The sequence below is a fragment of the Gymnogyps californianus genome, chromosome Z (genome assembly GCF_018139145.2).
Source record: "Gymnogyps californianus isolate 813 chromosome Z, ASM1813914v2, whole genome shotgun sequence".
Taxonomy (NCBI): Eukaryota; Metazoa; Chordata; class Aves; order Accipitriformes; family Cathartidae; genus Gymnogyps; species Gymnogyps californianus.
In genome coordinates, this window is record NC_059500.1 from 71,163,321 (window position 1) to 71,187,509 (window position 24,189).

At 40.8% G+C, this 24,189-nt stretch overlaps 1 protein-coding gene across 1 annotated transcript in view; it reads left to right on the plus strand.

Annotated features, from left to right (window-relative positions):
• Nucleotides 1-2,003: 2,003 nt before the first annotated feature.
• RANBP3L (RAN binding protein 3 like) overlaps nt 2,004-24,189 on the plus strand; it is a 33,036-nt gene continuing 10,850 nt past the window's right edge. The window contains exons 1-10 of the mRNA XM_050913437.1: nt 2,004-2,259; nt 13,094-13,152; nt 13,423-13,459; nt 14,069-14,146; nt 15,220-15,294; nt 16,442-16,513; nt 17,163-17,287; nt 17,764-17,867; nt 22,348-22,468; nt 23,542-23,641. Coding sequence (XP_050769394.1) covers nt 2,004-2,259; nt 13,094-13,152; nt 13,423-13,459; nt 14,069-14,146; nt 15,220-15,294; nt 16,442-16,513; nt 17,163-17,287; nt 17,764-17,867; nt 22,348-22,468; nt 23,542-23,641 — 1,027 coding nt within the window. The remainder of the gene's footprint in view (nt 2,260-13,093; nt 13,153-13,422; nt 13,460-14,068; nt 14,147-15,219; nt 15,295-16,441; nt 16,514-17,162; nt 17,288-17,763; nt 17,868-22,347; nt 22,469-23,541; nt 23,642-24,189) is intronic.

A 24,189-nucleotide genomic window follows, 5' to 3' on the forward strand; every position in this document is an offset into this window, starting at 1 on the left:
GAACAGGCTGCCCAGGGAAGTGGTTGAGTCACCATCCCTGGAGGTATTTAAAAGATGTGTAGCTGTGGCACTTAGGGACACGGTTTAGTGGTGGACGTGGCAGTGTTAGGTTTGCCATCGGACTCGATGATCTTAAAGGTCTTTTCCAACCTAAACGACTCTATGATTCTATGATTCTACTGCCGTAGGGGTAGAATGGCACACTTCAGAATTTATGCCAGCACACACAGGGTCTCTAATGAGGGAAAATTACTCAACATCTGCCTGCTCTTGGACTTCTTGCGTCTTTTTCTGTGAAACATCTGATGCTGGCTGTGTGGAGAAACTAGATTAGACGTATGGTTCTGATGAACTTTTAGCAAATTCCTACCTTTTTGTCTTGAACTATTAGGATTAGAGGCAGTTTAACACCAGGCCTGCAATGTAATGGCCTGAAATTGCTCCCACTTGAACTGAAGAATTTGGGACTGTCATCAATTAAGTGAACAACAGGAGACACAGGCTAGGCTTTATAAACTTGCTGCACAGTGCATCTGGAAGGAGTGGGCCGTTAACACCTGTTTTTGCTGACACTGCCTTTGGTTCATGTCAGCATAGGAATAACCGTAGTGCTTGGCTGTCTTGCTTGATGTTTCGCCTTCTTTTTGAAAACAAAAAGCCCAAAAAATCAATACCAAGCGCGACATCAAAGGAGCCAGCTGCTAAGCAGAATCCGCTATTCCATTAGAGCGGAAGATACGGGCCCTTCATGATGAAACCACCAACCGGGGCAGCAGCACCGGTGTTTTAAGGGGCCCGGCTTTACTGGGTGCGTTTTGGCGATGCGCTGTGTTTCGGCCGGCCGGACAAGGGCCCAGGCCGCGGCGGGGGGCAGCGGCGGGCCGCAGCGAGGGCCGTGCTCGCGGGCGGCGCTGCAGCCCCTCCGGCCGCCGCCGCCTGCTCCAGCGCCGCCAGGGGGCGCCGGGCGCCGCCCGGCACAGCCCGCCGCAGGCCTCCCGCCTCCGGGCCCGGCTGGCAGCCCCGCTGGCTGCCGGCCCGCACCGTGACAGGCCATCAAAGGCAGCTGCCGGCCTGCCGCCGCCCGTTCCCGGGCTGGAGGCGGTGGCGGAGGACGGCGCTCGGCCCTCACAGCCTGGTGAAAGCCCTGGAGGGCCCGTGCCCTCAGTGCCGCCGGGCGGCCGGCGGGATGGTGAAGAGGCGTTCACGATCCCGGCGATCTGCGGAGCAGCGGGACAGCAGCTGCAGGAACCCTCGGGGGGGCAGTTCACCGCGACGGGAACCGAGCCAGCGCCGGTAGCGCTTCCCCTCCGCTGCCGCGGCTGCGGCTGCGCCCCCGGGCAGCCCAGCCCTGCCCGCTGCCTCAGCCGCCAACGGGCACCAACAACCCCGTAAGCCGCGGCAGCCGCCAGCCTGTCCCCCCGCGGCCCCCGCTCGGCCGGAGGCTCCTCACGCCCCTCTCCGCAGACGGAGGGGTCCCGGGCGGTCCCGGCCCTCCCCGCCCGCCACACGCCGCTGCGCCTACCCGTGACTGAACCCGCCCGCCCCGCTGCCGGTAAACCCCACGCACAACCCCTCCGGCCGCTTCCCCGCCCGCCCTCTTATGTTAATCCGCCGGGCTTTACATATCCCCTCCCCGCGGCCAGCCCCCGCTCAGAGCTTGCCCCGAGCTGTCACCGTAGCCCCGCCGCGCCCTCACTCCCTCACGGGCCGCCGGAGCGGCCGCGGCTCGCTGCGCCGAAGCGCTGCCCGGCGGGCGGCGTCCCGCATCGCCCCGGCCCTCGGCGGCGGCCCGGCCGTTACCCTCCGGTGGCGGCTGCGAGGGCTGCGGGTCGCGGAGCCTCGCCCGACCAGCTTTGAGCAGGGTGGCCTAGGGAACAGCTAATAAGACTAAATCCAAAGTTCTAGACCCAGCTGCGGCTTATATATATATATATATATATATAATATATACATAGACAATTACATACATATATATATAAAAAGGTACTTCTAAGGACCGCATAATGAGAAACCAGCCAATTCCTGCTTGCAAAGGGAATGTTTTGTATACAGGTATGCGGCGCTCCTGTGCAGGCTATGACGTTTCAGTCAGATCCGGGCACAGTGCGAAGGCTAAACCTAATCTCCCCAAAAGAAGAGACTGGCCCAGTGACCGCTGGGCTCTGCACCATGCTGCTTGCACACAAGAACAGACCACCCGAAGGCCCTGCCCCGGCTCCTGTAGTGGCAAGTTAAATCCCAAGGAGGAATGCTGTACAGGTAGGTTTTGTTGGCTAATATCTTTTGCATGTCTCCTGTGTTCCCCGTGCAAGGAGATTTCTGGGGAATGGGATAAACACAAAGAATGTGCCCGGTTGGTAACAGTGTTGTGGGTGATGCAAAACAAAAGCCTGGCTGGCTGTAGTTTCTTTATTGCAAGTTTCTAGTGGTAACCTGTCAGGAATCTCCAATTTGTGTTTTAGTTGAAGAGAAGATGCTACCAGATAGTGTACATTTGGTGTTTTACTTGTAGAGCACCTCAAAGTGGTCTCTCCATGTTTCTAAGAGTATTGGCTCCGCTGTCCTTTAAAATTTCTGCAGCTTTCCAAAATGCTGGGCCTCGCAGCAGGTGGGAACAGCACTCGCTTTCCTGGCCGTTCCTGCCCTGCACACCTGGGCACTGAGGGCAAAACTGGCCCTGTCTCGCTCCTCAGAGACATGCCTGACTACAGAGGTGCACAGCAAAATCCTTTATCATCTAGGTAGTGAGGAGGGCCAAGAATTGAGAATGATTTACATGAAATTGTAATAGTAACATTTTTTTAAGAGGATGCATAAAGAAACAAGTACTAATACTAAGGGCATTCTGCAGATGATGCCACCAACCATTTTTTACCATGCAGGCTGATGAATGAACCCAAAACAGCAAAAGGAAGGATGCACTTTCAAGGTCTAAACCTGATGATACAGTTCAGAGTGCTTGGGCTAATTTCTGAGTCAATCAGCCTTTCAGTTTGTGCTTGGTACTCAGCACACATAGTCCGATTTACTTACATACCTAAAATTAAGGATGTGTGAGTGTTGTTGGATCATGGCCTTATTACCTGAATGGTTCCACTTCTGCACAAAATCCCTGACTGTTATTCCCATGCTACTTTGTAGAGATTTATGAAATTTAATATTGGTACAATGCCCTGAAAATGGTAAAGCTTTATATGCCTATGAATTTTATTGCCCTTGCATTGAGTATTGCCGTGATTTAACCCCAGCCAGCAACCAAGCACCACGCAGTTGCTTCCCCGTCCCCCCTCCCAGTGGGATGGGGAGGAGGATCCAAAAAAAAAAAAAAAAAGGTAAAACTCATGGGCTGAGATAAAAGCAGTTTAAAGTAAAATAAAATATAATACTAACTAATAATAATAATAATATAATAATAATTGTAATGAAAAGCAATATAACAAAAAAAAGATAAATAAAACCCAAGAAAAGACAAGTGATGCACAATGCAATTGCTCACCACCCGCTGACCGATGCCTGAGCAGCGATCCGCCCCTCCTGGCCAACTCCCCCCTGTTTATATTCTGAGCATGACGTTCCATGGTATGGAATACCCCTTTGGCTAGTTCGGGTCAGCTGTCCTGGCCATGCTCCCTCCCAGCTTCTTGCACACCTGCTTGCTGGCAGAGCATGGAAAACTGAAAAGTCCTTAACTTGGGGTAAGTGCTACTTAGTAACATCTAAACCATCAGTGTGTTATCAACATTTTTCTCACACTAAATCCAAAACACAGCACTGTACCAGCTACTAAGAAGAAAATTAACTCTTTCCCAGGTGAAACCGGGACAAATATTTTACAGGCTTTTATGATAGATTAAAAATGCTGAGCACTGGGGTGTTGGAAGTTTCAGTGTTTATAAAACAATTTTTGGTTACATGCTTCAGCACAGTCCTGCTGGTCTAGTGACAGGGTTATTTCTGTCATTGTATCACTGCTAGAATTACATTGTATTGATGAGACTCCCCAAAATATTTTCTTCACTCTAATGTCTAAAATAAAGCCAACTGGGTTTCATTTCTCTCAGAAATTGTGTTAAAGTATTGCTGGAGTAGGGTTTTTTTTTGTTGTTTTAATGCCTATTTATGTTTTGCCCATATAAAGACAAGGACTGTGCTCTACAGAGATGAATGGGTGTGACATATGCTGTATTTATAAACACTTTTGCAGGCTGTCAGCTGAGTTTCCATGGCTAAAGAGAAGTATGTTAATTTTTAAATTTCATATGGCATGCTATAAACCCACAGTGGAAGCTAGGAGTAGTAAATGGAATTGTTTGGGTAAAAGAACCCTTTCCACACTGATCAAGAAAACTGTATTTAGAATCTGTAGCATTGAGAAGAGTGACTGAAGAGAGGGTGAATATGCCTTAAAAAGTTAGGGCCTGATTCTGCACAACTGCGTCTGGATGAAGAATCCTTGCTCTCATAACTGGTCTCACTTATGACAGTGAAATTATTCATGTGGGTTATGAGCTATTTGTCTGACAAAGAATGTGCAAGATTGGAGTCTTAACAGTACAGTAAAGCTGTCCTAGGACAAATTCTTCCAGAAGTTTTATTATGCAATAGTCAGTTGGATGAACTTTTCCTTTCCTCTTTCTGAGTACGACGAAACAGAAACTCACTTTTTTGACGATGTACTCCCTGTTGATCCAAACAGGGATGTGGGAAGTCATTTATCAGTTCCCCAAACTGTAGTTACAGGATGCGTTCTGAACCCAAGATAAGCAACATACACTTTGTATTTAATACAGAGTGTCTGAACAGCATGCAGTGCTGTGTTCACCAATCTCTTCATGGGCCACTGACGTACAGTCACTTCTGTAGCAAGCACAGCCAGGTAGCCAAATGTCTGTTGTATATGTTTAAGTTCTCTAGAAATAAAATTCTCAACAACATTGTTTTTCAAAAAATGAAAGGCTTTGTCCAAAATTTCATCTCAATATGTTTGACGTACTTTATTTTAATAATGCTGAAACTTTCTTCTCATAAAACACTTCAGCATGGTTTTAGACCAATTATTTAGAACAATTTCTATTGAACATTTTTGGAAAGTCAGAATTCATGAGAACTTGTTGCAAATTTATTGATTCACTGACACTCTTCAATGGAAGAGTATTCTAAATGAAAAAATTGAATTAGCTTACAAGTCTGGAAGTATGGCTAAGAAACTGAACTTGAAATTTTGTTGCCTGTATAGCAACATGCGTCTCTGGTACCTCTGTGTATGGAAAACTCTTCTGATTAGCACTGGAGATTTGACCAGACTAGAATTTCATTTGATTTATGACCCTGTTTTCTTTTCCCATTTTGTTTTTAGTAGTTACTGATTAAAAAACCCCACCATATATGTATAATGGATGTTGATACAAATAAACTAATCAATCTTGTCTCACAGTATCTTAGCAAAAACAAAAAAAAGTAAATTTGCTTGGAAAATCCTGCCATCTTGGCATTAAAAGTGATCCTAATTTTTAAGGGAGTTGTCCTAGAAAGTACTGAATATGCTTCATAAGCAGAAATCAAAAGTGTGAAGGGTAATAAACAAGAATCTGAAAGTAGGTTTCCAGGTCCATATTTAGAGTCTTAAATAAGTGACCTGATTTTTCAAAGGTGCTAAGCAGCCAGCTGTGCATGTGAATTCCACTGGAGTTCTCAACTGCTCAGCGCTTCCAGAAACAGACATGTTACTCAGGATCAGCAATGCGAAGTTTTTAAAAGCTTTTTCTGTACATCTTAAAGTTGGTCAATTTTATTAAGTTGAGTGCCTAAAGTACTGTTCTAGGACATCCCCATTTTGCCTTGTGTCATCTTCCGTATTTAAGTTTTGGCAGAGGAAAGCCCGGCTTATGTAGTGAGATCACTGAGGGATCTGAGATGTTGGCTGGCAGACTTGTTGCACTCTCGCTTGGCTGTGAGCTGACTCTATTTTATGCTGCAAAGTTCAGAGAGTTTATAAAACAGAAACTGCGTTCTACTGCAGGTTTGGCAAACCCTGTTCTTAGCCAGAAGGTTTTTACTATTTTTTCACCTCTTTTTACATAAAAATGGTCCATCTCTAGAAATACTGGCAGATGTCTTTTTGTATCAAAAACCAGAAACAATATTTAAACATGAGTCCAAGCTTGGATAGCAAAGTATTTTGTTAATTTATCCTACTGCATATTTTCACAATATGTATTTCTCTTCTGCCTGTTATTGCAGTTTTATTATCTGAAGTATAGGTAGTTTTCTGTGTTTTTGCAGCATATTGAACAAAAATTGGTCCTATTAGTACATAGTTTAACTCTGATGCTCCTTGATACAACATGTTAATGGACAAATCATCAGCTAGCACAGTCAAAATACCTCTTTTTTTTAATGGAACTATACTAATTTCTGGATCCATGTCTTCCACTGATTTCTGGATCCATGTCCATTGTTGCTGTCTTTTTCTTCACGTATATTGCCACAAAATACCTGGCACAATATTTTGTCTTAGTGTTTTTTTCAAGTAACAGCTGTAAACAGCCTATATTCATATATGGCAGAGGCAAGGATCTCTCTTGGTTATTTTTCTTAGTATTTTAGTAATGTAATACTACCTCTGGGGATGTTGGAACTCAAGTCACAGTAAATCTACTTTTCTTCTCAACATCTTCCCCAATTACATGTTCCCGTTGAGCTAATTTGTGTGTGAAACAAACAAAACAGCAATGTTATGTGCAAGAATTTGTTTTTATTGCTTAACTTTATTTGGTTTGAGTTCTATGACTTGGGAACCAGCAATCTAAGCTGTAACATCAAAATGCAGAAGTGTTTCTGCTTTTATTTTTGCAAATTATAGCAGTAATATACAAAGCTAGTGAAATTCATGCTATAGCGTATCAGAGCACAGAAACTTCCTAATACTATGTCATAGCCTTATCTTTTGATAGGATAAAACTATAATCTGATTATAAATTTTCATGTAGTAGTTTTTGTGTGTTGTGTAACACTTACTAGGATGTTGTGAGGGAAAGCTGGATGCAGTTAAAGGTTTTGTAAGTCAGTGACATTACTTGGAGCTTATACAATTTTCCAGAATCTTATTCTATTTGAGAAAACGATCTTTGATTAAGAAGTTATTTTGGGGTTTTTTTACTGTGTAAAGTAAAAATTGTAGTTTCTGTTTTAGAATTAAAAGTTTTCCTGTGAGGTGCAAAAGGGATTGCTACAAAGACCAGAGGTATAAGTTGTTATTTTAATTTAATGAATTATGAGAAAAATGTTATTTTTTACACGTCAGCTTTTGTCATCAGTGTTACATCTTTGTTGGCAGTTATGAACTACTGGGTGGGTTTTTTTCAGGTTTTGTGTGAAGGATTCAGTTTTGTAGCTCAGCCAATCTGAAATATCTGATTGCAGGACTGGTAGTTATTTGTAAAGAGCTATACAAATAATATATATAGTTGTGGGAATAGCAGAAGCTCAGGCAAAATCCAGTGGATTCGCATTAGGCCTTTAAAGAAATTCTCTGTATGAAAATGTTGAAAGAAACAACTGAGACATGAGCATCCTGCCTCCTAACTGGTCAATGGCACTTAATGGACAAATAGAATAAAAAATGCCTATTGCCAGCTCTGTGGTGAAATATTTAAAGTACAGTTTTTCATATGGCTTTCAGTTAAGCCTAATTTTAAAATCTAATACAAAGCAGAAAAGCAGAACACCATATAAAGTGTCTAACCTTACGTTTTATAAGGTATTATGTTAATTTACTGGAAAAGTAGTTATAGCTTTCTTCAACACTGACTGGCTAGTCCCTGAAGAAGGTATTATCTAGTCACTGAGCAGGAATTAAAAAATCTGAGTGATGTTGCATACCTCTGACACCACAGAAAGCCTAATTTCTTAAATAGTTACTCTGTTTTGTAATTAGCTGAAGGGGATCACTAACGAATGAAATCGATTTGAACAGAACACAAATCTGAAGGAGAAAATCAGTTTCTGGACTTCCTTTCTAGAACAATGTACATTGCTAAAACTGGAGGAGAAAAATATGATTCAAGTGTAAGAACTGTAATTACTGTCAAACTCTGATGCCTGCATTTTAGCACTTTAATGCATATGTAACATCAGTTTGATTTTTATATTTGATGGACACTCACAGCTTTCACTGGAGTCAGCCATCCTGAGTGATATAAAACCTTCTACTGTTATTTTTTATAGATGTAGGTTCCTAACTTTAGATACAAAAATGTGAAAGTATTTGGTATGAATATGAATTAAAATGTTTTCAGACTTCTGGCAAGTTTGGTAATGGTGAAGATGCAAAAGAATTTATTTTCTTTTGAATCTGAAAATGTAAAAATTAACTGTGTAAAAGTCAGAAGTAAAAAACTTTTATTGAGATCACAAATTCCTATCTTATCCTCTTAAAGATCTGAGGTTTTTTTCTTCGCTTTGGGAGGAATAGAGCCACAGCACTGTCAGCCACTTTTGACATATGACTTCAGGCATATGACTGCCTGAAAATCGGAGAGATTTGGGCTCATATTCTCTCCGCTGTGTCCTTAGCCCTCAAAGGTTAAGGATCATTTATCTGTTCTTGGGGCAAGATGGAGCAATAACAATAACTACTCTGAAATTTTCAAAACCATCAGTGTCCTGCTTATTTTTTAGTGTATATATTTTGTGAAGTTTCTACAGCTTTAGGAAAAGCAATAGCAATAAAAGTGAAGAGTGGAATGTCACAGCAAAGGCTGAAGGACCCATACACCTCATGGACAATGCTGGCTTTTGGGATACAAGCAAAGTTGGTGAAAGCAATTTTACACTATTTCTTGCATGTCAGTCTGCCTAGTGCTTCCTAGGCTTAGGCAGCAGCCAGCAATTATTTTTCCCAAAATGCGCCTCTGTATTTTCTTTCAAACCCAACTCTATAAATGCAGTCTCCATCTGGGCATATGAACGACCATGATTTGCCAGTTGCCTGCACGTACAGTGCTAGGCAGAGCGCCGAGCAGAGAGGTGGAACAGGGGTGCCCACACTGGATGAGTAGAGAAGAGCAGAGCAGAGCAGAGCAGGCACCAGGCCTGAGATCCGAGTGCCCTCCGTGTCGGGGAGCTCAGGTCAGGGCACGTTTGATGGTACTGCTGTGCAGGACAGGAGGCTGGAGCCAGGAGGCCATGCAGATACAGGCTCGAACAAGGGAACTGGACATTTCTAACGTGTCTTCCGGGGAAGGGGTTATTTTGAACTCAATGCAGCAAACATTAGGCCAAGACCTTTCTAATTCAGCAGCTTCAGTGGAACTGTAGTGAGGAAAAGAGAGCCCAATCTGTGGTGATTATTCATGGGCAGACAGACAGGTTCTGTGTCAGGAGTCTTGGCTGAGGCTGGTGGGTTAGTCCAGTCCTTGCAGCCAGGAACAGCCCATTTGGCAGGTTTTTCTGGTAACTTTTCCAACAGCCTCTTTCATCCACAAGTACCAAGCTGCTGAGGACTGGAGCGGCCCAGTCTTAACCAGGCACTAGCCAGCCTGTGTCTGTGTCCTGTTGGTGGTGAGGAGGAGGAGGAGGAGGAGGAGGAGGGGCGACTCCAGCCCACCCCGTTCCCGTCCCTCCGCGTCTGCGTGCACCCGGCCTTGGCTGCTGGTGCCTCTTCCCTGGGACAGAGTCAGGCACTGCCTGGCTGGGTGCCCCCCGCCGCTGCTAGGAGAGGAGGGTGCAGAAGGGCTTCTCCTTCCCCCAGCACACAGCCACCCACCCTGGCAGCGGCAGCCTTAGCGCAGAAAAAGAAGGAGAGTGTCGTGGGTTAACCCCCGTCAGCAGCCAAGCACCAGGCAGCCGCTCCCTCACTTCCCGCCCCGCTCCCAGTGGGATGGGGAGGAGAATCGGGAAAGAAGGTGAAACTCGTGGGTTGAGATAAGAACGGTTAAATAACTAAAGTAAAATATAATACTAACAAGAATTATAATAATGAAATATAATAATAGTAACGAAAAGGAATATAACAAACAAAGAAGGGGTAAAAAGAAAAAGAAACCCCCTCCCCCCCCAAAACCCCAAACCCCAAACCCAAACAAAAAACCAAACCAGTGATGCACAATGCAATTGCTCACCACCCGCTGACCGATGCCTGAGCAGCGATCCGCCCCTCCTGCAACTCCCCCCCGTTTATATTCCGAGCATGACATTCTATGGTATGGAATACCCCTTTGGCTAGTTCGGGTCAGCTGTCCTGGCCATGCTCCCTCCCAGCTTCTTGCACACCTGCTTGCTGGCAGAGCATGGGAGACTGAAAAGTCCTTGGCTTAGGATAAGCACTACTTAGCAACAACTAAAATATCAGTGTGTTATCAACATTATTGTCACACTAAATCCAAAACACAGCACTGTACCAGCTACTAAGAAGAAAATTAACTCTATCTCAGCTGAAACCAGGACAGAGAGAAATGCAAAGTTGCTGATCAGTGTGAAAATTAGCATGTTGACACGATTGTGGTAACTCCTTGATGACTTTATGTTACATCCACAAGTAATTCTGCATTGCTTTTTCTGTGGGGATCAGCTGCAGATATTTTGTGCTTGAATATCTGAGAAGTTTAAAATGTAATTGGAAATTGATGCATAGGATACATATATAGTTAACACAAATATATTTTTAAAACTCTAGTTATGTATGGCCTGATTGAGGAGTGAAGACCTTACTGATAAGCTACATGGAATACTTTTCAGGAATTACAAAAAGATTTTCTTGATTTGGGTAGAAGCAATACAGAACTGTAAAAATAATAAATAACTATGGCAGCACCAGCAACCTCTGACTAAATCTACAGACAGTAAGAAAGTTTTCCCTTTGGCTCAAAAGCAGTTGATGGGATATATCTTTTATATTTATCTTTAAGAGGTACCATTATACCCTAGCTTCACATGTTTCTGTTGGTAATCAACCTGTTACAAATTTTTCTTCAGGAACTTCTGGGTTTTAAACTATTACTGGAATTTTGTTGTTGTTTAAATTGTAGTGAACTTTCCTAATTCCTTCAAACTCCCTACAGCCTTTTAGCTCCAGCAAAAGTTAACTCTGTGATAGAAAGTCAGTTCCTTTTTCACAGCAATTCACTCTTTGCTAATTCCATGCTTTGGAGTAGTAAATGTATCTTTAAAAATATTGCTAGCTTCTGAGCTTTGAGAGGTACTGTGGAGAATATGAAGGTTTCTGTAGTCATGTTTTAATTTTGTATTTTTCCTTCATGCAATAAGAATACAAGTCCTTTTTTTTTTTTAAGGGAGACAGGAAAAAAAACTATTATATTGAATAAATCATATTTCAGTGAAATACTATTGTTTATGTGTGCCACTCCCCTCTAGTGAATAGAAGTGGAATTGCTCCATCTCATGCCATGCCATGGACCCCAGCTGCAACCGGATTATGGAAATTTTCTTCAGCTTTCAGTGACAGTTATCTTTTTTGGAGTTAAACAATATGAACTTTTTTCTGCTTTTTCTATTAAGGACAAACCAGACCTTCATTGCAAAGCATGCAAGGTTTGCTAAATTCAGTCCTTTGCACACACATAATGCCCAAGTAAATACAAAATTAACTTCAGCAACAGCAAAACTGTGTTAGTTATTACTGCTGTGTCTGCATATCGCTGGATTTGAGTAATAGTTTCATGCTGCTTGCCCCAGTTTACATACACGCAGCATTTATTTTAACAATGTTTACTTTTTTCTTGATTGTTGAATATATATTTATTTAGTAACTTTAAAGCCTCCATGATAGGTTGATATTTGCTTTGTTAAACCTTTAAGTAATTGATACCAATGGTAGAGTGGTTTGGTCACAGATAGGTGTGCAAGCCAAGATAAAAATATCAATCCATATGTTTTCACATGGACATTTTTGTTGAACAGGTAAATATTCTAATATAAAACTGAGGAAGCCAGTGTTATAAAGATGGTGTGTACATGATAAATATTCTGTCAAATGTCAATTAACAAGATACCAAGTGTGGGATTTCTCTGGCTAAAGGCCAGTCTTATAGCTCAGTAGTCACCTTAGTCTGTCGTTATCACCCATGGAGAGAAATACATGCGTTTAGTTCTCCATTCATCTCCTAATGTGCACAACTAAAATATGCTCATGCTCAGAAACTGATTGTTTCTATTGACTCCATGTTCCAGGCATCTTATGAGGTGAATCCTGTATGTGGTGGTCTAAAGAAATCTATTTGTGTCTGCTTCTTTGCTCTTCAATTGTGCCATTTATTGGCATAATAAATGTGTCATTAATTGGTGGTACTGGTGAAAACAAGTTCTGCTTTCACACTGACAACCAAAGTTAGTGCATTAGAGTTGCACAGGCTGTGAAGGTCTCATTCTTAGCAAAGTAAGTAGCCCGAAGAAGTCATGTAAGATGTAGAAGTAGTGAACCCTAAATCAACATAAAATTTGATGTGAGGCAACTGTATGCTGAAATATGTTTCATTTAAAAAAAAACCCCAAACAATCAAGAACATGGATCCAAAGTTGTTTTCAGTCATACTTAAGAAATGCAGAGGTATGCCTGAGAGTAGAATTTGCTCTATAGAACTTCTTATGTTTATATATCATACTCACACACTAAAACTGACACTAGGCATTCATTTACCTGAAGCCTGAAGAATGGGAAGTGTGAAGGTAGCTGAGAGGCCAAGTGTAACACATTTCCTTGCTTTCCTTTGGGATGCATTTCACATCCTTGCACTTTTCTGAGAACCAAAGCTGCAGTTCACCCTTGTTCTTAAAGGATGGCAGATGTTGTTTGTAAAAGCTAAAAGCACTTTTTTTGTTCTTTTTAACTAAAAGAAGTGTAAAAATATATGAGGCCAAATCCTGTGGCATCTAGTTAGGCAAACTCACACTAGGATTTGAGGACTCTAGCTTTTTTTTATTTATGGACTGTGCTGTACATCACTGCAGCTCTGTATTTTCTTCCTTTGTAACAAAAGGATAAAGTCCTGTTTGTTATTGCATAGCACTTTGAGAACTGTGGTTGAGAAGTGCTATTACAGAATTGTTATTAAAAATTATCTCTTCTCTTTTCCAGAGAGATCGGTGCTTGCCCAGCCAACATTTGTTTTTGAAAAGAAGGACCGTCCTTTGAAGGTAAAAAGCGCCCCTCTTTTTTTTTTCATAATTGATAAAAAATGCTGAGAAATTAGGATTCTATAGACAATGATCCTAGCAGTAATACAAGATTTTAGCTCAGGTTAAGACTTGTAATAAATGGTCTCAAAATAGAACAAGGAAGAGTAGAAACTAGAAACAAGACTGCTTTTAATGCATATATGCTGGATTGATATACTTTGTGTCCTGGTCTAGAAAATGGCTGTTCTATTCTCCTTGACCTTTCCACGCTTATATTTTTTTTTCCAGCGGCCTGCAGAAGACCCAGTTTGCAAAGCTGAAAATGGTAATAACCACCTCATTGAAACAGTATAATAATACTCTAGGTTATTCATAGGTCTGACTGTTGCCTGTGAAAATAGTGTTTGGACCCTTACTTTGTATGAGCAGGGACAAATCCCTGTTAGTAGACTAAGACTATGTGGGTTGTAGAGCCACCTACTATGTCCTAATATATATATCCCTGTCTTACCTCAAGAGTTCTTCCATCTTAACCTCTCATATTTACCAGAAAGCCAAACTCCACAAGCCCTGAAAAGTGGCCAAGTATCTTCATCAGCTGTACGAGTTCCTATCAGCCTTTTTCTATTTGTTTATGCTACATTATAATGTAACTTCTCATTCTTAATGTCTTCTGAGCCTATGGGCTATGAACTGATTCTGAGTGCTTGATTTAGGTTCCCTGAACTTAGCAGAAATAAAGACAACTCCCTAGGGCTTTGTGCCACGTGTTGACTGAGATTCCAAAGCCCTCTTGCTCTTAGGTACTGCCTTAAACCTGTTCCTGTAAGTCATTCCTAGGATTTATTGTGTTCAGGTTTTAATTCCATATCATAACATTGTGCTGGAATCTGCCAGTCTGTCCCTGCAGAACATTATATTTACTTTTCTCTAGATTTCATTAGTTGTTCCAGAAAACGTGCAAGATCATCATCTTTTACTTTCCAGAAGTCTGACTCTCAGACTAACACAGGTATGACGTTTATTTCCAGTCATGTTTTAATTACTGTAGTTCTGTATTCTCATCTGGTAAAGAAGAGAAGGAATTTTCCTGTCTAAGAAACGTTTCTGCACTGTAGAAATGCTGCAAGTCATGACAACTTAAACATTGATATAAACTTGCTGGTAATTTCCAATAAATCCCTTTTTAAGTAAAAATATATTAATTATCCATACTTATATAATATTACATGAAGTACTGAAAAATCTGTATATTTCATATTGTTTTCTTGAATTGCTCACACAGTCAAGGGAGGAGGAGGGCTGGAAAGGAATGAGATTCCCTGGTTTGTGGAAGAGATCAGTGTTCCCTGGGCAATCCCTGAAAATGTAAAGCAGTTTCCAGAAGGGCCCCTCCTTCCGTCCAGCCAACAGCTGACCTGGAAGGCCCTTTAAGGACTGTGTATTGCTTCCATGGGAAATGCACACAAGTCACTGAGGCTACTGTGCAGAAGGACTGATCTGTTTTTTACAGTGTTTATTTAGCATACAGATGGGACCAGAAAGTTACTTCTGAATTTAGGCATTAATATGTGTACACTATATTTTGTTTTATCTAGTCCTGTGACACACCTGAATGTAGCTAAGAGGATTTAAGATAAGCTAAGTTTGGTTTAATCTGAAGATTATACTGACATCATACGCAAAAAAGCATAGATATGGTAGAAATTTCAGGGTATGCCTATACCAAAAAATAAAGCGGGGTGCAGGAGGAAGCTTGAGTGATTGACCTCTTGACTGTCCACACTGCTTAACAGATAGCTCACTCCCTGGTTCTGTTTTGAACCTCTCTAACTGGTCATCTCCAAGACAGAACTGTTTACAGAGTGGACTAGCTGTAAGCAGTGTGACCAAGCCAGGCTGTGCCACTTGGCCTCAGAGACCTCTCCGATTCAGCAGTATAGGCATAACCTAACAGTCTACTTCAGAAAGCTGGTAGGATAATAATTTATTCTACTGCCAGTGAAGGCATGACATCAAATTGGCTAACCTTAATTTTTTTTTTTTCTTGAAACAAACGATAATTTCAATCTCTTATCCTTTCAGATACAGCTCTCACTCAGAAAAGAGGGAGATCGTCTTCCTTTACCATCCTTCCTACCTTCCCTCCCTCCCAGCCAGGTAATTAAAAAAAAAAGAAAACAACAAAACCAATAAATATTTATGTAGAAAAGCAGGTATTAGCTAAAATAAAGAGGTGTACAGAAATGCTTTTTCTGCAGGACAGAGCTGGAGGGCATTGGACTAGGCTGGTATTTGGACAGGAGAAAGGAATGTTTTAGGAGGAGGACTGGCAGTTCAATAGAAGAAATGTTTTTTGCATTTGTTGTTAGGGAATCCTGCAGTGCTCAGGAGGAATCTTTGAATGATTTGCAAACAGGCATTACAATTTGTGGTACAAATTATACTTGAAAAGACAGAATGGAGTTAAAGTAATTACATGAATTAGTTTGCTTGCAATTTAATGGTGATGGTTCCTATAGGAATATCATTTTCTGTCCTAGGAGCCTGTCTTCTACCTAACCAGTGACCCTGGGAGTATTCTCCCACTTACCACTAATGGGAACAATGAAGTGGTCTTGAATCTTTGTCTATGTCTCTTACCAGAGACAGGTCCTTGACAGACATTGGCATAAAGTATTTCTAAACAATCTTAAGAGGACACAACATTGTTATAGCAACAAACCACACTCTTTCTGTAATGAAAAGTAGTGATTGTGTGTGGAATATCAGTTGTGTCATTTTACAGGACGTGGTACTTGGTTGCCTTCACTTTCTGGCTCATGTTTGGTGTCTTTATTAAAACAGTGAAAGCATCAGTAGTGCACTGCCATCATTATAGTAAGTTATGAAAGCCTTTTTACCAGAACAGGGCAGGGCACATTTATTTATTCCCATGTTCTTGGGCCTCATTTACTCAGCTTAAAAATGCCTAAGACTGGACCAGATCGCATTGCCATTTCAATAGCTTTTGCAAACATGCAGCACCTGGTTTTCAAAGATGAAGTATTTAATGAGTTTAAAACATCGTTAATATCCAAAAGACTCCTGTCTCTGACATAGCCAGACAACCCATGGTGCTGTCTGTGCCCCAGTCTACCCACCTGTAAAATGGAGAGAGTAACAGTTATCTCAGAGATCTTGTTTAGATGGATAGGTTGGAATATTGCTCGGGTACTACCAAAACAGGGAGAGGTTACAGAAACATGAATTAATAATTAAAGTTTGTTATTACTCATTATGAAAGTTTAAACTCCTTGTTCTGTAGTAAAGAATAACGTATTCATGACCTCAGCTCTTCTTCGAAGAAACCCTGACTTGATCAAAAGTACAAAAGAAGGTAACTGTCATTGCAATATTTGTTCACTGTAGTTCCACAAAGATGTTCGTAACAGTTACAGAAGACATAAAAATGACAGCTCTTCTCTATGCTGAGTGATAGGCTAAGTATCTTTATGAGGTTCATAAGTTATTTGACAGTGTAAATATCCTGTGAGCTCTGTTCTGAGCCTCTGCTCTGACTACTTAATTCCTGAGTGGATTGAATATAACCTTGAATAGTGAAATTCCACATTTCTAACTGAATAACTCTGCTCCTGGAGAAGGCAGTGAAGAACCTTCTTGGCGTCTGCAGGTGCAGAATTAAATCTGAAATACCAGAAGACAGATCTAACACAAAGCAGTAAATATAACTATAAAGATATATTTAAATACATAAATACAAATATATTTTATAAATATAAATAAGTATATTTATGCATATAACACATTAACATTTTATTCTGATAGGATAACAGGCATTGGTGTCACTGCAGAGTTGTGTATTTTAGAAGGGATTACAATTTTTCAGAATATGTAGCAAGTAAACAACAATAAATGTTATTTAAATATGCTTTGAAGCTTTCAGTTAAAGAGGCAAGACACATAGGTATGAATTAGATGTGATGAAAAAGCCTCTGCTTAAATATTTTGTCTTTGTATTTTCCAAGGATCCTTGCCACAAAGTCAATTGCGGAATGTCATTAGACCTGCCATTTTACAACCCCCACAAGCCCTGACCTGTCATGAAAATCCTGTAGTATCCCTAGTGACTAAGAAAGAAGCACGTGTTCAGGTAAAAAGAAAAGTAATTTTACTGTCTAATATATGTTTGGAGCTCAAATTAAAAAAAAAACCAGTACTGTTTTAAAGCAGTTAATTATTCCACTGCATGATTTTCAAGAAAGTTCCCGTATCAGTTTCAGTGGAATCAATGGATCACTGACATGGTGTGAACTGTTAAACGCGTGCTGACTGTGTTTGAAAAAACATCTCTTCTGTGCAGTCTGTCTCAGCTTTCAGATGTCAGGGTTCTGTTGGCAAATCAGCTTTGGGGGTCTTTGGATTTTGTTTATTTAGAAAGTAACATTTTAGCATTTTGATTAAGGGCACTGGCTTAGTACACAGCTGGAGGAAGCTCTGCCAACTACCACGTATATATATATGTACACATATATATACACACCTCAGTGACTCTGGACTTCTAGCAGATCTGTTTATAGCAGAAAATAAGCTTGGTCTAATTAATTCATCTCATTTTATTATTCCTAGCTATCTGAAGACAGCTCTTATTCTTCAGCTGAGAATTCAGTAAGTTCCAAAACAGCAGCGAGGTCATCTACTACCATGAATCTTTCTAGCTCTAAAACAACACCGTAAGTTTTTATTTATTTCATTCCTACACCATTTTGTCACTTGGTCTATGGCATGCCCTTTTGTCCTACATGTCTAACATGGTACTAAGCCCATGCTATCTACACCCACACAGTGCTCGCTGGTGTTTGTGTGTGGTGCCAGCATTTGTGGGTGCTGACATGAGCTCCATACGCTGTAAGAAACGGACTCCTGCCAGGAATTCATCTCTGTGGGACAGTTTGTTTCTCAGTAGCAACCACCAAGCCAGAAACTATTTTGTTTTGCTATCTCATGCAGCTTTGGCAGTTCAAAATACGTCCCGGTTTTGAATGTTTACAGTCATCGTTGTGTCCTTTTGGAGAACTCTCTGCTAATTGCATAGCTGCTGCATCTCATAAACAGATGCAGAGAAACTCAGGAATTACCAAAATATGTCAGCATATTGGACACAGGAGACATGAAGAAAACCATACAGGACTGATTTGGAAGACAAGGTGAATGCTGCAACTGATGCTCTGCTTCCATGCGCACGGAATTCCGTGCACAGAATTTCTGGCATGAACAGCTAGCTGTGATGATTGTGAGAGGGTGGCATCTTTGTGCAGACGTGGGTTGGCCAGCACGGACTTCAGAATTTCTGCATGTGGAAGCTGACTTCCTTGGACTAGGACGTTGCCCCATGCCCTTGCCTCTGTACGTGCCTGAAAGAGCTCATACTGGTGCAAAAGTGGGCTATTGCCTCTCTCTGGAGACTGGCTCGTGAGAACGTTAGGTCTGTGGTTAGCCAGCAGGTTATCTTGTGGGTATTAATACTGCTTGCTGGTGGATGATGAGGGTTATTTACCTGGAAGTTGTGAGCATCAGGAATACACCTGAGATCAGTTATGATGAGAGAATGACATTTCAAAATCGCTAGGGCCACAGATAACGATTCTGTGATGTTGCCCCCCTTTCCCCCTCCCACCCAAAGAGGGCAGAGAACATCTTAACTGCAAAGGAGTCTGTTCCAGTCTTCTTCAGGGCTGGATGGGCCACAGATAAAGGTTGCTGCACACAACATTTGGGGTGTACAGTGCCGGGGTTCTGAGGCAATAAGGGATTTTTAGATGCACAGACAACTTAGATTCTTAATCCTTATCAACAAGAAGAGCATCATTAGAGGGCAGATGGTCACTGTGATTGAGCCTGTCCTTTTCTGTCACAATTAATGCTGTGATGATGCCCTGTGAGGACAACATGGAGCCACACAGCATGCTGGATTTTTAGCAGATTCAGAATGATGGTAATGCACATACTGGAAAAGCCAAGGGAAGATGGTACTGACTTCAAAATCAGTTGGTATCAATACTCCAAGTCTATTTATCTTCTGTCACCTGCACAATATCTAGGAAAAGACAGGTGAGTGGCTTTGTCTTGTGAAGTAGATGGACAGAGAAATGCAATGCAGTGTTTCAGTGCTGACAAGTTACAAGGCTTAAAAGTGCTTATGGTATTTCTTTTCCTGTTCTTTTTTAAAAGAGGAATTGCTAATCTGCTTGGGGTATTTGTGCCTCATTAATTCTGTATACCGCAATTGTGGTAGGTGTTGGTTTACTTGACAAGTTGAAAACTCATTTCAATACAACTTGGTGCTTACTGCTCTTCTGAGATTGCAGGGGTGTGTAAGTGCCATTCTTCTGATCTGTATTAAGTGACTGATGCTTTAAAATACTTCAGTAAAATCTTTTTGGCACAGCTGTTTTCTCATAGATCACTTGACAACAAGTACTCAAACAAACAACTTTATTAAACTCCATATACATGCCAAACAGTAGTGAACATTGCAGCCAGACCTGCTCATTGCTAAGAAAAGAATTTTTTAGGTTTGTTTTTAATTATCAATCAAGGTGTAACTATCGACATTTATTTACAAAATAAAATGCAGAGAGACTCAACAGCAGGGATTGCTGCTGCCTGCAAACGTCCCTCTTACTTTCCCTCCTCTTCCACCTCTTCTTCTCTGTGTGACATGGTTCCGTAGAGAGATGAATGAAAATGGTTTGTTAGCCCTCTGCAGTTGCTGCAGCTGTCCATGTCCCCGGAAACCACCAACAGTTCCATTTCCTGAACTGGCTGTAGTAATGAACTGAAAAGGAGAAATCTGCAGTTTCTTGAGTCTCATTAAAAGCTTGGAAAGGAGATTGTGTCGTAAGTGACAGAAATAGAGTGCTGGGAAAATGCAGGCTTCTGGTCATGTATTCAGCTTTGCACAAGGATTTGCTTGGAAAACTGCAAGGGCCAGCACTGGAACTGGCAGCGACTGAGACCCTTCTGGACACTCTGAGAAGGACACTACCTGGATCTACTCCCTTTCCGTAGTCTCTTTCCAGTATCTTACCCACATTTCTCCTTCTCCCATTCTTCCTTGTTAGTGGTCATTCCCTGAATTCAGTGCCTCTGTTTTGCATCTCCATGGCAATGTCATCCCTGGCACACTTTGTTCTTGCCCTGCAGCAACACAAGGGTATTGAGGTTTTAATAAGACTTTAAGGCTGGCACTTCCAGTTAACTGTCTGGAAAAAGAAAGATCCTGCACTGATTACTTTTTCCTTACACTTCTGAAAATAATCAAAATCCATTCCCCACATTATTTCTTTGAGACAAGCCTCTAGTTTCTGGTTTTTAGCCCTTCTGGAGTGCTATCCTTACTAAGTTGCTACTGGAGCAGCCTAGAAGTAGCAGATGAAATTTCAGGATGGAAATTGACCACAATTCAGTGAATTTTAGCAGGGAGTTTTCTCAAGGATAAGAAACTCCTTAGTTTAAACACACTTCAGGTTCCCTGTTCATGGCCCAAAACATGTATGGCAGGCTTCAAGGCTGAAAAGAGATGGATTTTCTGATTTCTCTTTCTTATTTGCTTTTAGTCTTAGCAACACATCAAGCATGAGAACGTTAAGGAATATTTTTTTCCTTAAGTGTAAAATGGAGATAGCTTCTACTTGGGAATTCCTTCATCCTATGTGAAGAGATTTCAAGCACACTATGTAGTTGTGAACACAGAAACTAAGGTTCAGAGGCAATCATCAAAGTTCTGGCAACAAACCCAGCTTATTAACAGGAATATCCTCTGCATGACATACGTGCCGTTAAGCCCTCGCAAGGGTGATAAATGATCTGGAAAAGCGGATCAGTGGTGCTGAAGTATGCGGTTTGTGACAGAACATCCGGTCGTCTTCCTGCCAAGTCATCCTTCTGGAACAGAAAGAGACAAGAACTTGGATGGTTTTGCCTTTGCCAGCAAGAGATGCAGTGATTAAGCTCTACAGAAAGCATGAACAACCTATAAGCCTTTTGCAAAAAAAACCCAAAACAAAGCAGCAGCAGGAACAACTTCCACACAAAGAAGTTTACAACGACTTTTCCAGTGACTTTCATAAAAAATAGATCCTGTTAATTTAAATTGGCTATGTAATTAGCAGGTCAAATCACAACTCTACTTATATTAGAATATTTTTGAATGTAATCCACAAGTAATATACTTTTTACAAGTTGTGACTATGTCACTATTTAAAAACACATCCACCTTCTCTTAAAACCTCCTGAGAGGTAAGAGGCTAACTGAGAGCAGTTAAACTCAGGGTGGCAATGCAAAAAAAAAAAAAAATGTTTTTCATCCGGAAAACCTGAGACACTAAGAAGGAAAAAGGGACAGAAGACAAGAAGGACAAGTGTTGTTTTAATGTAGCTTCTGCCAAAACCAGTTACACTCCAGATCCTAAACATAAAGTGATTTATCTACTGTATGACATTTTCTCCCAAATCTGCACTCCGAAACTATAGATGGCCAAAGGATTACAAGTATTTAGTTTTCTTCACTTGTCATTTTAAGTATATCTATGGAACAGGTCACTGAAAAATGGAAAGAAGATCATTCTTTCCTGTTTTAGTTATACCTCATCATAAGCCATCTGCTATCATACCTTTATGTTTTTGCAGTTTTTATGTGAATTGAAAGTGTGCGCATTAGAATACGCTTCCTCTCTGCCTTTCCAAGATGTTAGGTGGATGACCAAGGAGTGCCTGTAAGGCACTGGGGAGTATGTTATTCTGAAGGGTACCAGAGCTGCACCAACATGAAGGGTTAGCTGCTAATTGTTGGTAGTCTTTTGGTGGAGCAAAAGGAAACAGGGAAACAAATGTAACTCATTAAAGCTTCTGCAGTAAGACATTTCCCTGAGGAGGAGGAGGCATGTTGTTTTGCTTCTTGTTCTTTGCTTTTAAGGAACATCCTCAATAATCTTTGTGAAATACAGCGTGATACTCTCTGTTCCCTTTGTGAAATGTTACATAGAGAATATTCTTAGATTCCCTTAAACAATTTCTCTGATTACTTAGGTGGTTATTTTTTGTTTGTCTTTAAGGTAAGGTGTGGTAAAGTAAATGCAAGAACTTATTTGTATTCTTTACAAAGTTCTAAATAGTTCTAAATCACATTCTTACATTATTTTGTTCCCACAGAAGTCAGTTGTTTGAAGACAGAAGTGTACACACCAGCAGCAATTCTGATTTTGTGTTTGGAGAAAACATGGTTGAGAGAGTTTTGGTAAGACCTGTAAATGCTGGCAGACTTTCTGTCAAGGTTAATGTACTTACAATTTTTTTCAGAGATTGATTCTTTTTAGCTCCTCCTGTTCTTTTAAAGATGTGAGTAAATATGATTCCAATGACTGTTGAGGAGAAAATACCTAAATATTTGCTGTAGGAGGGGTAGGCTTCCCTATCTTCTCCATCCTAGATAAGTACTCTTAATTACTAACCCATACCAGTATGCACTTCTTATGTTTTGCTCATTTTTTGACCTGAAAAAGGGTTTTTTATATATTCCATGTAAAGCGGGACAGCCACAATACGAGATAAAACAACGCGGTCCCCACCATCTAATAGTTTCCATCATAACTTTTAAGAGATGGGAGAAATTAATATGAGGGGAAAACTGAACACCCATCCTAGATAGTGTCCATGTTAAACTATATTGCGTGTGCTGTGAGACAGCTTAATGGATCAAGTCCTGAAGGAAACTCAGACAAAAAGGTGGTTCCCAAGCTGAGGACTGCACCATTTAAAATGGAATTGAAATTCAGTTTCTAGTACAAGTAGAATGAAAACAGTATGCATATCTGCCAGTGAAAAAGCTTGGCAACCATAGGTCTGGGTTATGACTTCTGACCAGGATTTAGTTATAAGGTAGGAGTTGAGCCACTGAGCATTGTCAGGAGCCAGAAGCATCTATTTAGACATGCCTAAGAAACTTTATCTGCAAGAACTGAAGGTCATGGAAATTTTTAATTCCTCTGAGGTTAAGTTTGTGGTGTCTGGGAGTTTTAAACTATTCTTCTGGGGCTCAATTGCTTAAACTGGAAATTAGCCGGTACTTTAACATCCAAGTCCTTCAGTGGATTTAAATCCTAGTCCAGGATCCATACAAAGAGGCCATTCTTCTTGGTGGAAGAATGATGTACTGATTTTATGATAATAAAATTACTTCCACTAGAGACTGAAATTGTATCATCTGGGTCAGTTTTTACCCTGAAGATACTACAATTGCTAATCTTCAGCCTAGCATGCATTAAATGATTCAATGTTCTATTTGATATGAAGTAACATAGCCATTTTGTTTAAATAGGAATTCTTATTTCCCCTGTTTTTTTCTAGAGTCCTGAAAAGCATCCCAAGCCGTGTAATGAAGCTGATTCATACAAAGGAGAAATAACATCCATGTACATAGAATCTTTTCGTGTCAGTCCACAAAGAAGTAAGCAAACAAGTACAGTTAGCTTTATTATTATGTTTCACTGTATTTTAGAGGATGTCAAATGAGTGGTGGTCAATAATTTTCATCTGTTCTCAAGTTACCCAGTCACTAATACACTTGCAGTATGTGCCAAAATCTGTGTTCAGAAAACATCTACAGTTTGGTTTATGACATTTGAACTGGACTAACTTCAGAATGAATGGTCTAAGTTACTCAGGAAAGGATAGAGTTTTACAGATCATTATTATTATTTATTACAGGTTATTACTATTTATTATTTGAAAAAAAATGCAGTGAACTTTGTGAATGCCTTTTGGACCGTATTTTTGAACTACAATTTTAAGCTGTATGCTGCTTTTATTTTGTGACTGCTCATATAAATTACTTTGCCATATTTGTATCCTAATTGTAGGATGGAAACTTCTATACAAACAGATTTCAGGGGTTGTTTGTGATTTTGGTGTAAGCTTTCCTACTAGGCAAGCCATGTAAACCTAGGCTGTGAGGGAATCCCAAGTAGACCCCTATCTTGAGCCCTCTTGCCAAAT